This window comes from Maniola hyperantus, chromosome 8 (genome assembly GCF_902806685.2).
Source record: "Maniola hyperantus chromosome 8, iAphHyp1.2, whole genome shotgun sequence".
Classification (NCBI taxonomy): domain Eukaryota; kingdom Metazoa; phylum Arthropoda; class Insecta; order Lepidoptera; family Nymphalidae; genus Maniola; species Maniola hyperantus.
The window spans coordinates 4,714,876-4,726,921 of record NC_048543.1 but is presented as its reverse complement, the minus strand read 5'-3'; the positions used below and the strand labels follow the sequence as shown (position 1 = coordinate 4,726,921).

The following is a 12,046-nucleotide window of genomic DNA, read 5'->3' as shown; positions in this document are numbered from 1 at the left end:
ATAATTCCAAGTCCAATCCATTCTCCATACTAATATTATGATATGACTGTGACAGTGTGTCTGTCTGTCTGCTTGCTTTTCACGGCCCATTCACTTAGCCCATTTTAAGGGGTACAACTACAGCGATAGCTTGCATCCTAGGAATGGGTAAAGGCTACTTTTTGTCCCAGGAAATGTGAGTTCCCATGGGATTAAAAAATGATCTAAATATTTACAGGACCATTTGCCTGCATTATACAGTGATAGCTAACTATTATATTAGCGTTCTGGAGATGGACATTTATTTTTTTATTATTATAATTTTAAAAATTTAAAAAAAAAATTAACCCACGCAGACGAAGTCGCGGCTATCACATCAGCTAGGAAGTACATAGGTAAGTACAGGTATATACCTATGTACTTCTAGCTGATGTTCGTAACCTCCTCCGCGTGGATTTAGGTTTTTAAAATCCCGTGGGAGCTTGATTTTCGGTATAAAATGTAGCCTATGTCACTCTCCAGGGTATTTAACTAGATATCCATGCAAAAAGTAAAGCCCATCCGTTGCTCCTTACAGTGTCATTGAAGGACAAACAATAAACAAACACACTTTCACATCTAATTATATAAAAGGAAAAGGTGACTGACTGACTGACTGACTGATCTATCAACGCACAGCTCAAACTACTGGACGGATCGAGCTGAAATTTGGCATGCAGATAGCTATTATGACGTAGGCATCCGCTAAGAAAGGATTTTTGAAAATTAAACCCTAAAGGGGTGAAATAGGGGTTTGAAATGTGTATAGTCCACGCGGACGAAGTCGCGAGCACAAGCTAGTTTAAGAATAATATGGGTAGGTACTAATTTTTAAAATTTTGTCAACAGGATCAATGTGCTTACGAAATGTGTACATGATAATACCTGAAGCAGTGGAAAGAGGGAAACCGGTGGTACTCCGGTGTATGTATGACCTGGAGAATGAGGACCTGTACCAGGTGAAGTGGTACCGCGGCGATCGGGAGTTCTACAGGTACGCGCCAAGAGACGTGCCTCCAATCAAAGAGTTCCCCATCTCTGGGATCGAAGTTGATGTAAGTATGAATAGCTACTTAGTATAGTGCCATTTAACTGCCATGCCCCTTCCAAGTTAGCCCGCTTCCATCTTAGACTGCATCATCACTTACTACCAGGTGAGATTGCAGTCAAGGGCTAACTTGTATCTGAATAAAAAAAAAAAGTTATCTATTTCAAATCTATTTCAGTTTCCTTGTAGCAAAACGTACGTTAGTAGGTGTTACCACATTTTTTTTCAAGATTCGCATATCTTAAAGTGTAGGTTATTTCAGCTATACTCACGTTTAGGCACTCGGCATAATTCGCATACCTACTTGTTATTTTCTCGCGATGTTTGCCTTCGTCAAAAAGCAAGTGATGCGTTGTCCTTGAAAAGATTCAGATAAGTTTGAGCGTCTCTATGATAATTTAGCGCTTATTTTGCCGTGCGTGTAGAGGAGATGGCTCAAAACGGCCACCTTAACAGCTTTGAGTGAAAAAACCTATCAAACGAATGAACGCAATGTCGTAACGGACATTCAAAGTGAACGCGGTCTTAGCCATGATAAGCATGACTAATATTTCCCCTCCATCTAAGCGAAAAGCTCATGAAAAGCTTGTGAAGTAGAAGGAGGTACGACTAGTATAACAGAGTTTTAGTCGTGGGTAGACCTTTTGGCTTTCAGTCCTCTCCCTGACCGTTGAGCTTTTGAGCTTTTTCTAGATCCATAATACAATTGTAAAGTTTTAGTTAGGTAGTTAATACTGAATAATTAGCAATGTTTATTACCATTAATTATCAAGAAAACAACCCAAGTTTCATAAACACATGAATAATAAGCGTGATTATCTTAATTAACTCTAATAAGACGAAAATTCTGTAATTTAATCGTGTTCCTCAGCAACAAAGTTTGAAATTACTTGTACAAAGTTTTTAATATTAAGGTTATTTTCACGGTAGAATTATAAATGCGATTACTTTGCAGAATAAAGTCTGTTGATTGTTCGGAAAAAATACAACTTGGGATTATTCTTGGACTTTTAATGCTCCTCTAAATCTAAGGCATGGAATATACTTAGACTTTGCTTAGACTTAAGACACTGTTAAAACGAGAAAGCGCTATACCGCTGGCATAAATGTGTCTCGTTTTAACTGAAACTTAAGTCTAAGCAAAGTCAAAGTGCGCACTATAGCTTCCAACCTAAATCTGGAATCTATAGAGGGCAACTTTGACTTTGCTCAGACTTTAACTTGAGTTAAATTGTGGCAATTAATGTAATAGTATGAGAGACATATATTATGTCAGGTTTTAACTGTCTAGGACCTGTTTCACAACCCTCTGGAGCTTAGATGAATGCTCTGGAGGTTGTCTGAAACTTTATTTAACGAATAAATTTGACATATTGACAGATTTCCAAAACAAAAACTGTCATAACGTCAAATTTATTTATTGGATAAAGTTTATCTGGCGGTTGTAAAACAGGCCCTAAGTTTGAGTAAAGTCAAACTACGCTCTGTAGATCTCAAAACTTTTAGACTGGTCTAATTTTTTTTTAATTAGGCACAATAGATACATGAAGACTTATTATCCTAGTAAAACAATTTTTTCCTATAGGATTAAAAAAACTAAATTTATTAAAAAAAAAATCGGATGTAGAATGAATTCGCGGGCAAAAGCTAAGTTGTATCAAATACGGCTGAAACGTGGAGTATTTTTTTTGGAAACATGCTTATTTTATTACTCGATTCCCTGATGTTTGATTTGCAGGTTTCAGTTAAACCACCGAGAACTAACAACTTTATCCCTAGAGATTTGCAAAAGGAATGATGTTTTTTTCGTTTAAGATTCTTTTTCCATACTATCCTTACATATAGGAGGTATACTTATATTACGAGTATGTGCTCGCGAAAGCCTTCCTACATTTATTATGAAAATAGGCCGTGCGTCTGACGCTTTGGAAGAGCAAACATAATCTCAGAAACGATATAAGATTGCTGAACGATATAATTAGTAACAACTAGCTGATGCCCGCGACTTCGTCCGCGTGGATTTAGGTTATTAAAAATACTATGTGAACTCTTTAATTTTTTGGGACAAAAAGTAGCCTATCTCTCCATCCTTTCAACTATCTCTATGTCAAACATCAAGTCGATTGGGTGCTTAGTTAGGGCGTGAAGGAAGAACAAACAAACACACTTTTGAATTTATAATATTAATATAATGATAATATAGATAAAAATGGGATGACGAAAAAAATTTATTCCACGCAGACGAAGTCGCGGGCATCGGCTAGTTAGTAATATCTGCAAAAAAATATATGTAGGTAAATCCCATGTCTAGACCCGAATTTAGATTAGAAGACCCAGTCTTCTCACAATTTACAACGTTGTAAGACCACCAGCCCGCGACTTGGTTTGCGTGGAATTAAATTTTTTTCGTCGCAATAAGAAAAATGTTTTTATACATTGCTATGATTGTTAGGTTTGTATAGTAAGAGGCGTCGCGTCGTCTAGTTGCGATCGGCTGACGCAAGCAATATTTGGTGCAAAATAAAGGTATGGTTCCGAACCACGCTGCACGCAGCAGTGCTGCCGCAACAGTGCTGTCGCGGCACTACTGGTCCCCATACAATGTCTATAAGCTTATATGAGATTACATTCCGAGCTAGGCAGCAATTTTCCGCTAAATTGCTGCCGCGGCATTGCTGCCTAGCTCGGAATGTAATCTCATATAAGCTTATAGAGTTTGTACGGGGACCAGTAGCACAGCACGCTGCACGCAGCACTGCTGCGTGCAGCGTGGTTCGGAATCATACCTAAAGGGTCGCACTGCGGACTTGTCAATACTCAATACCTAACACGTCATACCTTTTATCCGACTTTGGAAAAAGGATGAGTTTTTCAGTTGGATTGTTTATTCCGATACAAGTAAGCCTTTGACTGCCTATCTCTCCATATGGTAGGTGACGATGCAGTCTTAAGATGGAAGCGCGCTAGTTTAGAAGGAAAATTGTGCAGTTCTAACTGACTATGACAGATATATGTTTAGCTGATTATATATTATAATATGTAAGATAAACACAAACACATAAACATCCTTTCTTACATATTATGTTGTTAATTGTTGTAAATTAAATAAAGTTCTTTCGTACGACTCAGACCCAATTTCATTGCCCGCGACTTCATCCATGTTCATGTAATTTATAGCCTATGCTACTTCTAGATATGTAATAATATTATAGAGTAACAATATGACGTTAGTCGGTGGTGGTGGTATTTTTAAAAGTTTAGGTTCAGGGTTTTATAATATATTGGCATCTTACTTATACGTAAAATGTACAAGGCTCGTCAGACATTATTTCAACGCGTTGTACCTACCTACATTTTATTGAATAAATAAATCATTCATTCATTCATTAAGAATGTAGGTAGTTAACGTACGATATCCAAATTTTCTTCCATGATTACGGGGACAATTTTCGTGGTTCCTTTTATACGGTAGGGGAAATCTAAATAGATATCCTTAATAATCACCTACGTTACCTACCTACAGGTGACCTCGTTTGGAAAGTTGTAATCTGGTCCAATTACTGAGTAAACATCCCAAAAGTGGAATAAGCATTTATTTTTATGATTGCTGCCTGCAACAACCCACTACTACTAGGTACTACGGAATAGATAATAGTGTACTGCTACTGAGTAGGTATACATACTACCGGTTAATATAACCGCTAACTAAGTGCATCATTACATTTTATTTTACGGTTTCTAAAGGCCTAAGTACTTTGTAAATGGACGTGGATGGAAACTCATACGAATCCATGCCTACTAATACTATAAATGTTAAAGTGGGTTTGTCGTTTTGTCTGTCTGACAGAAGAAAGATGAAACGGGTTAACTTGGAAGGGGCATGGCAATCAATTAATTAAACCTACACCCCTAATCGGTTTTTACGCGCGGCTTTGTAGAGGAATTCACTTGGCGGAATTTCTTTGCCAGTAGAGCGGTAACTATCTACGGGGAAAGCGCCTACCAGGCAACAAAACCAAAAACAAAAAAAACAAAACAGCCTACAAAACATCCAAATTGGCCGTGTCGGGTATCGAATAGGTTTACTTATAAGGCCAATCGTGGGAAGTTGCACGGAACAAGGAAATCCTTTGGTAAGACTGAAAATTGCTGGACGGCCTTTACAGCTGCAAAAGGCGCAGTTGCGAGTATTTCGCAATTCGCACGCTTTTTTACGCAGCGTGACGTAATCCATACTTAATTAATATAAATCCGAAAGGTTTGTCTGTCTGTCTGCTAGCATTTCATGGCCCCTCCATTAAACCATTTTTGCCGAAATTTTGTACAGAGATAGCTCCTAGGGAAGGACATATTACATAGGATACTTTTTGTTCCGGAAAATGAAAGAGTTTCCACGGGATTTAAAAATGATGAAGCATATACTACAGCATATAAGTACTATTTGGTACAGAGCTTGCATCCTAGAGACGGGTATCTATATCTACGCTACTTTACTATCGCGATAAAAACCTCATTGATTAAAATCCATCTAGTCTTTGGGATGCTACGAGGGTATAAAGAATCCCACAATATCTACATACCAAACAGCAAAATATAAGTAGCTCTGAAAAATAATATAACCCTGTCTTTGCGACGAGCATTTGGGTAAAAATAAAAATCTGCGAGGATTCTTTACTTATTGCTATTTTCTCTAGCTTTCCCGAATTTCAGATTTTCAGTAAGAAAGTATATTTATTATTTATAAAAGATTCATCAAGAGCTAACCTTGAAAGGATTATCATGTAACTAAATCTAAGTAGATTTGATTTAAAGTGTATTTCAAGTATAACGTGTTGGTAGATGCCTTTTAAAAGCTGGTAGGTCAATTACCTTTATATTTATGTATTGTTCACGTAGGTTCAATCAGTGCAATAATAATAAAAAAAAAATCCACAATTAGCTATCTCTACCCTGACATTTTCATGTAAATTTTAGGGTTGTGTCATAATTTGAATTTTGTGTTTGATTATTTTTGGTGAAAACTTTAGATGTGGTTAATTCATGAACTGTGAGGACTTTAGTTCCAAAACCTATGCTCAAGAATTGTTTATAATATAGCCCAAATTATAATATGCTTGTAAATTTTTATTAGTATCTGCTTCCCTTACACGCGGCATAGGTTTTGCCGAAGGCGCGACGAAAACCTAATAATAATGGACATTCTTGGCTCGTAAATTGACTTTACCCGAGAAATTGTGTTGCGTAAAAATCTTTAGGTATCAATTTGCCGCATCAACGACCATGGCCGTTGGGCGTACATTGGTTCAAATCTGGCCCTTTTATTAGGGAACACAAAACTTAATATACGTGTCGCACCATTTTGAATCAATCCAATTTGTATTTGGCCTGAATCAGTCCAATTTATAATATTGTTCGTGTAAAAGGGGATTGTGGGTAGGTATTCGTGCTATTTGTGAGTAGGTACTGTGGAATTTGCTCGTTTTGTTATTAAAATTGAAATTATTCTAGTAAGTAATTAAATTATTTATTGAGGGATGGCGTGGGATATAAATGGCTTCAGGGCATGATTGCCCTGGTTAAGCAAATTTGACCTAAAGTCTGTTTTGACTTCGTGGAAGTCTCGCATTTTTTATCTGTCTTACCACAGTTCACACAAAAAAGATAACTTTAATTACTAGTAGAATGTAAAAAATAAATAAAAAAACACGACTGTTCTGGCATATTAAATTGGGTATTTGACTCCAATTTTTTTATTACTTTATTATAAACTAGAATAAAAATAATGACGTAAACTGAAAAAACTAATTGAATTAAATCGATCAAATAACAAAAAAGTTATAAGCATTTAAATATTTCTGATTAGACAGAGATAGCGACACAGCAGTATGACGTCACACCATAGTAGCTTCGTGCGGTTTCATACAAATTTTCGTTTTGCGAGAAAGGGATCGAAGACCCTCCCACTCAAAAATTAAAATGTCTGTAACTTTGTAAATCTTTGTTGGATTTTAATATTTTTTTCAGTGTACCTACGTCATTATTTTTATCCTAGTTTATAATAAAGTAAGTAATAATATTTATCAAATTCAAAAGTAGGCAAATACCCAATTCTTTTTAAAACGCGTATTATAAGACAGGTATCCGTAGAGGTCTGATCCAACTTAATAATCCGAAATACGTTTTTTCCATTCTTCCGGAGAGCACGTAATACCGTTGGTTTTTTATTAGGTACAACTCCCTTAGTATTAAGTACTAACTTCTGTTATCATTATAATGGTTAACCTAAGCTTCCCAGGATATTTAAAAACATGAGCTATTAGTTCATCCTTAATTAATTGTGTTGGCACTTATCCTGATGTCTTTTTTAAATTCATTCATTTTGTTTAGCACAGACAGAATAAGTATCCTATAATTGAGTTAGGCGTTTTTTGCCACTTTTCTGCAGAATTCAATACGATTACGATTCAAAGCAATTCAATGAGATTCAAAAGCTCGTGAAAGCTTTATCAACAGCGTCAGAATTTCAGATAGGTGTTTCTGTAAAGTCTATTTAAATAGGTATACGGTGCGAAACATCTCCCTTTTAAGTAATAACCACATAACTATATTCTGAGAAATTCTTGCCAGGTCTGCTCAGTAAAATCTGCTGTCATAGAGTTTTGCTTATGACACATCATAAAGCAAATTATTCTCCGTATAAATAAAGGATTTTGAAATTAATTAAATTCGGTTCGATTTTCGGCAGTGGCAATTTGGAAATTATATTTCTAAATTGCTTCTGATCCGGTGGTTGTGGTTATCACTCTACCGGCACAGTCGTGGCGCCAAGCGATTTAGCGTTCCGGTACGATGCCGTGTAGAAACCGATAAGGAGTATAGACTATGGGCTTAAGAAAACGACTGCCATTCTTCTTTATTATTAGCCCGCTACTATCTTAGATTGCATCATCACTTGCCACCAGGTAGATTCGCAATCAAAAGCTAACTTGTTATGTAAAAAAAATTATGTATGTTTTGGGGTCCAGTAACCGGAAACGAAATAATCGGATTGAGGATTATTTGATTTTCTGGGTTTTGGTCCTCGGGAAGCTACCTCTGGACGGATGGCCGTGAAAAGCTAGCCATTAGACAGACCAACTTTCGCATTTATACTAATTAGTATGGGTGTGTATTACAACCTTGTATCATTTCAGTTTACTAATGAATTTTAATGTCTCAGATTTGGTACAAGGTAAGTACAAGAGTACTTTACTCGTACTTACGCCCTCTCCAAATTATACAGAATTGTAAACGAGGTACACTTATTTTGAGTGCTGTGGTTTTACAATAAAGCTAGCTACTATATTTCATCATCATCATCATCATGATCAATCCATGATCAGCTCACTACAGAGCACGGGTCTCCTCTCAAATGAGAAGGGTTTTTGGCCATTGTTTACAAACCAAGTGCGGATTCACTTTGACTTCACCTTTGAAATCATTATGGAGAACGGTGGTAGGTTTTGGGTATGGTTTCCTAACGATTTTTTCCTTCACCGTTAAAGCAAGTAATATTTAAATACCTACTTAAAACTCCGAAAAGTTAGAGGTGCGTGCCCGCCCCCGGGATCGAACCCCCGACCTCCGATTAGGAGGCGGACGTCTTAACAACCAGGTTGTCACAGCTTTTAGTTACTTATTGATTATGCTTAGCTACTATATTAATTAAAATCTATTTTTATTATAGTAAATGTTTAAAATCCTTTTAGAGCTTTAGTGCGGATTAAAGCATCTTTATTATCCTTTAAATGCACTATTTAAAAACTAAACCACGAACACCGCACGTGCCGAAGCAAGACCTAATAGTATTAAAAGCGTAAGTTTACATAATATATTATGTAAAGCATGGTGACCTTCTTTTTCAGCCCTCAGGTTTTGTGAGACAGGTTTATTTATGACCAGCGCAAGTTTTCGTAATCCGTTGGGAAAGCTGAGACCTTAAATTCTACTTAAAATATGACCTTGAACATTAGGTAATAAACGATACAAAGTAATCTAAATATCTAAAAAGAAAAGGTGACTGACTGACTGACTGACTGATCTATCAACGCACAGCTAGTGGACGGATCGGGCTGAAATTTGGCATGCAGATAGCTATTATGAGGTAGGCATCCGCTAAGAAAGGATTTTTGAAAATTCAACTCCTAAGGGGGTGAAATAGGGGTTTGAAATTTGTGAAGTCCACGCGGACGATGTCGCGAGCATAAGCTAGTGTAATATATTAACGGAAGGACAACATGCTAATTCACTTGAGTTTTTGAGACCTTGCTTTGCCTGGTCAACAACGAGTACGAACAGCAAATTACCTATTTGCTGTTAGTGCTTGTCATCATAATTATTCTTCTTCTTATTTTTGGCGCTACAGTATTGGAAGACTGGTCGCGGGGTGACTCACTAACTCAATGTCTAACATGATAGCCAGCGAGCTCATTTGACATTGGTTGGTTCTACATTGCTGCTTCACTAAGTGATATTGAAACAATTTTTCGTAGAAAACCTTCAATGGATTAAAAATAGATGTCAAATGGGCTCGGTGGCTATCATTCAGTGTAAGACAACGAGTTAGCGAACCACCCGGCTGGTCGGAATTTCAGCTGTGGTTCGCTTGACAATCCGTTCGCACTTTTCTCTGACGGCTACCTATCTTACACTATCGTGTGATGGAATTTCCATTGTGACTGCTGGTTCTTTAATTTGATCTGTACATTTCATAGGTCATGTGGATAAATCCATATTTTAAATGAAGCCATAGCTGTAGGTACTTATTCATTTTATTACCAGTAGTGGAAAACGCTCGAAGAATTGCTGTCGTTCAGTGTTGATAAACTTTTCGCCTGTAAATTAACTTAATATCTAGGTAATCTACTTAAATTGCGGGAATATGGTAGAACTAGAAGAAGTATATTGTTAGCATGATAATTTAGTGTGGATTGTTTCCACAGCGTGACGCGAGCGACGCACAGCAGCTCACACTGAAAGATGTGACGCGGAGGGCTCACGGGAGGTACACTTGCGAAGTGTCAGCGGACGCACCGTCCTTCCTCACGGCGCAAGTTCACGGCTCCATGTACGTCGTTGGTGAGTGGTTTAGTGATAGAGTATGATTAAAGTGAGGCAAGCGATGCACGATTCCTTGCGCTGTAGGGGTCCCACAGGGGTCACTAGAAGTACACAATTGAGATGTTAGCGGACGCGCTTTCTATCCTCACGGCACTAGTTCACGACTCTATGTTTAGTGATAGAGTATGATTTAAGTGACTCACAATAGCTCGCGCTGTGGGATGTGACGCACAGGGGTCACTAGAAGTACACTTGTGAGAGGTTAGCGGACGCGCTTTCTAGCCTCACGAAACTATTTCACGGCTCTATGTACGTCGTTAATGAATGATTTATTGATAGTGCATGATAATGAAGCGAGGAGAGGGCGTATTTTCAAATCACATTCGCTAGTACACCTACTCTTGGCATAAGCTTTACTCTCAGCTGGAGGGGGAAAAGGCATATTGCTCTTGTCAATTTATCGCTTTATGATTTTGGACATGTTTACAATAATGAACATGCCTAAAAAATACAAGGCTGTAAATTAATATTATTAGAAAAAAACCGGCCAAGTGGGAGACAGACTCGCGCACCGTGGGTTCCGTACTACAGTCGTATTTTTTCGATATCGTGCACGATAGATCAAAAATATTTTTTAGATTCTACAGGTAAAGTTCTTTCATAATATGATACGCCACTTGGTATTGTAATCTTACTTTGAAAGTTGAAAAAACAAATTATTTTGTTCATGAACACATTCTAATTTTTTTTAATGATGTACCTATTCGAAGTTTTCGGATTTTTTCCTTTATTTGTGCTATAAGACCTAACTTCAAAATTTCATGATTCTAGGTCAACGGGAAGTACCCTATAGGTTTCTAGACAGACACGACAGACAAACGGGGACAGACAGACAGACAACCAAGTGATCCTATAAGGGTTTCTTTTTTCCTTTTGAGGTATGGAAGCCTAAATGTGGCGAAAAAGCTGACATTTTCGTTAGCTCCGGCCCTTAAATCCCCGTCCGTGTTGGACGTGTCGCGTTTCCCACGACAAAAGAAATTATGCCTTGTAAGTCGTGCAAGTAAACCGGGTCGATCGGACCCGGCGATAATGGCCGAAAAATTACTGCTTGGAATTTCATTAGCGGCTATAAAAACAGATTTGGCCGCTTATCTTGAATGTTAGTATTTGTGTTAAAGTGCTTTGATATTGTTTTATTAATAGTAAGGTTTGCCGCAAACGACTGATAAAATAGCCCGATAATTTTTAAGCACCTAAAGATTATTGAGATTGAGACCGAGATCTGAAATTGATGGATTTTATTTTATTTTATGTTATAAAAACATGTTTTATGTTATATAGTATGTTTTATTTTATGTTATATAGTCGCTGAAGTAAAATACCGTGAGGAAACCTGCATGCCTGAGAGTTCTCCATAATGTTCTCAAAGGTGTGTGAAGTCTACCAATCCGCACATGGCCAGCGTGATAAACTATGGCCAAAACCCTTCTCACTCTGAGAGGAGACCTGTGCTCTGTAGTGAGCCGGTGATGGGTTCATCATGATGATGATGATGTTATAAAAACAAGTGATTTTTATGGGTATGTATATTGTACAACCTCGAACGTAGCATATAATGCGAATTCCACGTATGGTGGACTACGTGGTTAGCGTTCGCACGATTAAGCAAATAAGTAAATTTATGATGCGCCATTGCATTAAGTTGCATTGCTTTTTACACGTTGCGGTCTCATCAATCACATGGTAGAAAAAAAAATCATTTTATTTTTAATCTATTTCGGGTTGGAATTTAATTATTACAAGCTTATGCCCGTGACTTCGTTCGCGTGGACTACACAAACTTCGAACCCCTATTTTACCCCCTTAGGAGTTGAATTT

At 37.4% G+C, this 12,046-nt stretch overlaps 2 protein-coding genes across 4 annotated transcripts in view; one reads left to right on the top strand and one right to left on the bottom strand.

The window, feature by feature from the left end:
* The window catches only part of LOC117984287 (zinc finger protein draculin-like), a 321,299-nt gene that overhangs the window by 62,382 nt on the left and 246,871 nt on the right, over positions 1 to 12,046 (bottom strand). The window lies entirely within an intron of this gene.
* LOC117984558 (uncharacterized) overlaps positions 1 to 12,046 on the top strand; it is a 68,926-nt gene that overhangs the window by 34,998 nt on the left and 21,882 nt on the right. For all 3 annotated transcript variants that reach the window (XR_011237030.1, XM_034971189.2, XM_069500331.1), the window contains exons 2-3: positions 868 to 1,073; positions 10,048 to 10,183. Coding sequence is in view for 2 of the 3 variants with exons in the window: in XM_034971189.2 (XP_034827080.1) it covers positions 868 to 1,073; positions 10,048 to 10,183 (342 nt within the window). In the remaining variant the exon portion in view is untranslated. The remainder of the gene's footprint in view (positions 1 to 867; positions 1,074 to 10,047; positions 10,184 to 12,046) is intronic.